The 2,226-nt window shown below is 46.8% G+C and overlaps 1 protein-coding gene across 1 annotated transcript in view; it reads left to right on the top strand.

Moving 5' to 3' along the window:
* The first annotated feature begins 1,636 nt into the window (after positions 1–1,636).
* Positions 1,637–2,226, top strand: part of qtc (GRIP domain-containing protein quick-to-court) — a 36,973-nt gene continuing 36,383 nt past the window's right edge. Inside the window, exon 1 of the mRNA XM_086551743.1 lies at positions 1,637–1,733. Within this exon, the coding sequence (XP_086407869.1) occupies positions 1,637–1,733 (97 nt within the window). The remainder of the gene's footprint in view (positions 1,734–2,226) is intronic.

Raw genomic sequence — 2,226 nt, 5'->3', positions numbered from 1 at the left:
GTCTGTGTCTGTGTCTAATTGTGTTTCCTTCAAGTCTATGTCTATGTTCAGATGTCTATGTCTAAGTCAATGTCGATGATTCTATGTCTATGTCTATGTCTATGTTCTAAATGTCTATGTCATTCTATGACTATTTCCTATGTCTATGTCTATGTCTGTGTCTGTGTCTGTGTCTGTGTCTGTGTCTGTGTCTGTGTGTGTGTGTGTGTGTGTGTGTGTGTATGTGTGTGTGTGTGTGTGTGTGCGCGCGCGCGCGTGTGTGTGTGTGTACATGTACATAATATACACGTGTATATAAACATGTCCATGTCCATGCACGTGTTCATGCCCATGCACATGTCCATGCCCATGTACATGTCCATGTGTATATACACGTGTGCATTATGTGTATATATGTATATGTATATGCATAGGTATGTTTATGTATATGTATAAATGTATATATCTATATTATATGCATGTAGATATATACCCGCATGTGTGTATATGTTTGTGTCTCTATACATGCGCGCATGAGTAAGTGTACGCACATGCGCATACTCCAGTGAGTGAATGAGTAACTGGGTGAGTAAACGACAAGTCCCCTCACGAACTCGTAGCCCGTTTGGTCACGAAAGGTCACGCTCGCTTTGATCCTCCCTCATAGGTCGACCTGGATTCGCCATCACGGGACAGGCGACCTTTATACTGGTGGGCAACGTGGGCGTAAGTGGGCGTGGGTGTTGGTGTTGAGGTGGGTGGGGCGTGGGCGGACAGGAGGGAGGTGAAGGATGAAGGATGTTGGGACCACTGCTCTACCGTATGATGGTCGTGAAGTCTCATTGCATATACGTGTCATTATCATGCAACCGCTTGCCTGTGCTTTTGCAACGCGTAACTGTCTTTCTTTCGTTTCTCTTTTGTGTCCTTGCATGCATGATGGTGCTCTCCTTCTTGATATCCCCAGGAAACAGAAGATAGAAAGAGAGAAAGCAAAACGCAAAGGAAACAACAACAACAACAACAACAACAAAAACGAACAAGTAATGGAAAACGAAAAACAAAAGGAAGAAACACCGATAAACATCAGACAAGAAGACAAGGAAACAAAACGTGTTTGTGCACGAGGGCTTTATGCCGTCAGGAGAAGAGGGCCGAGGGGTAGGGGGAGAGAGGGGGGTTAGGGGAGGAGAAAGAAGGGGAGAGGATGTATCTGGGTGACATTTGGGGGTACGGGAAGGTTATAGGGGTGGGGTGGGGGAGACTGCAAGGTGGTAGGGGGTAGGGGAGGAAGAGGGGGGGGGTTGTTGGAAAGGGGTTGCCTGTGGATGAGAACTCCATCAGTGTGTGTGAGACTGAGAGCAAGGGAGGACCAGGGAAAGAGAGAGAAAGAGAGACGGAGAGAAAGAAGAAGTGAACGAGTGTTAGTGGGAAAAGAAGGAGAAGAGAAAAGTAGAAAAGGCTAAAAGAGGAGAAGAAGAAGAAGAAGAAGAAGAAGAAGAAGAAGAAGAAGAAGAAGAAGAAGAAGAAGAAGAAGAAGAAGAAGAAGAAGAAATAATAATGAAGATGAACCAGAAGAAACAAAATTAGAATCAGAAACAAGGGAAGGAGAAGGAGAAGGAGCAGCAGAAGCAGAAGTGATCCTAATGCAGACACCATGATCATGACGGGGCTCGTGTCCATCACTCATCTCCTCTCCTCCAGCATCCCAAATCTCACCGGCGCATCACACAATGCAGGAGAAAGCAAAGCAGGTACGGCAGGGTGGAGGTGGAGGAGGACGGCGAGGACGTGGAGGTGGAAGTGGAGGTGGAGGTGGAGGTGCTAGGGGAGGAGGAGGACATGGAGGACTTGAAGGAGAAGGAGGTGGAAGAGGAGGAGGAAGTGGAATTGGAGGTGTAAGATGTATAAGTGGAGATGGAAATAGAGGTGGAGGTGGCGGGGGAGGAGGAGGATGAGCAGGAACAGGAACAGGAGAAGCAGCTATAAAAAGCCAAGGAAGAGGAGAAAGAGGAGAATGAGAAAAAGAATGAGAAGGAGAGGCAGCCTAAGGCAGGAGGGAATTTGAGAAATCGCTGGCTTTCAGCAGTATTTGCTTGTTTCTTTTTTGGCACTATTGGTTAGTGTGGAGTGCCAAGGTGTTTGTTGAAGATGTGTGTGTGTGTTAGAGGAGGGGGCTCCTGCGTAGCTTGTGGATTTGGTTTCGAAGGTGTATGGGGGTCTTTTTGTTTATCGTTTCAATTCTTA

This window comes from Penaeus japonicus, unplaced genomic scaffold, assembly GCF_977035675.1.
Source record: "Penaeus japonicus unplaced genomic scaffold, GWHDUDI00000001_assembly GWHDUDI00000025, whole genome shotgun sequence".
In the NCBI taxonomy this organism is placed as follows: domain Eukaryota; kingdom Metazoa; phylum Arthropoda; class Malacostraca; order Decapoda; family Penaeidae; genus Penaeus; species Penaeus japonicus.
This window is presented reverse-complemented; position numbering and strand designations above follow the sequence as displayed.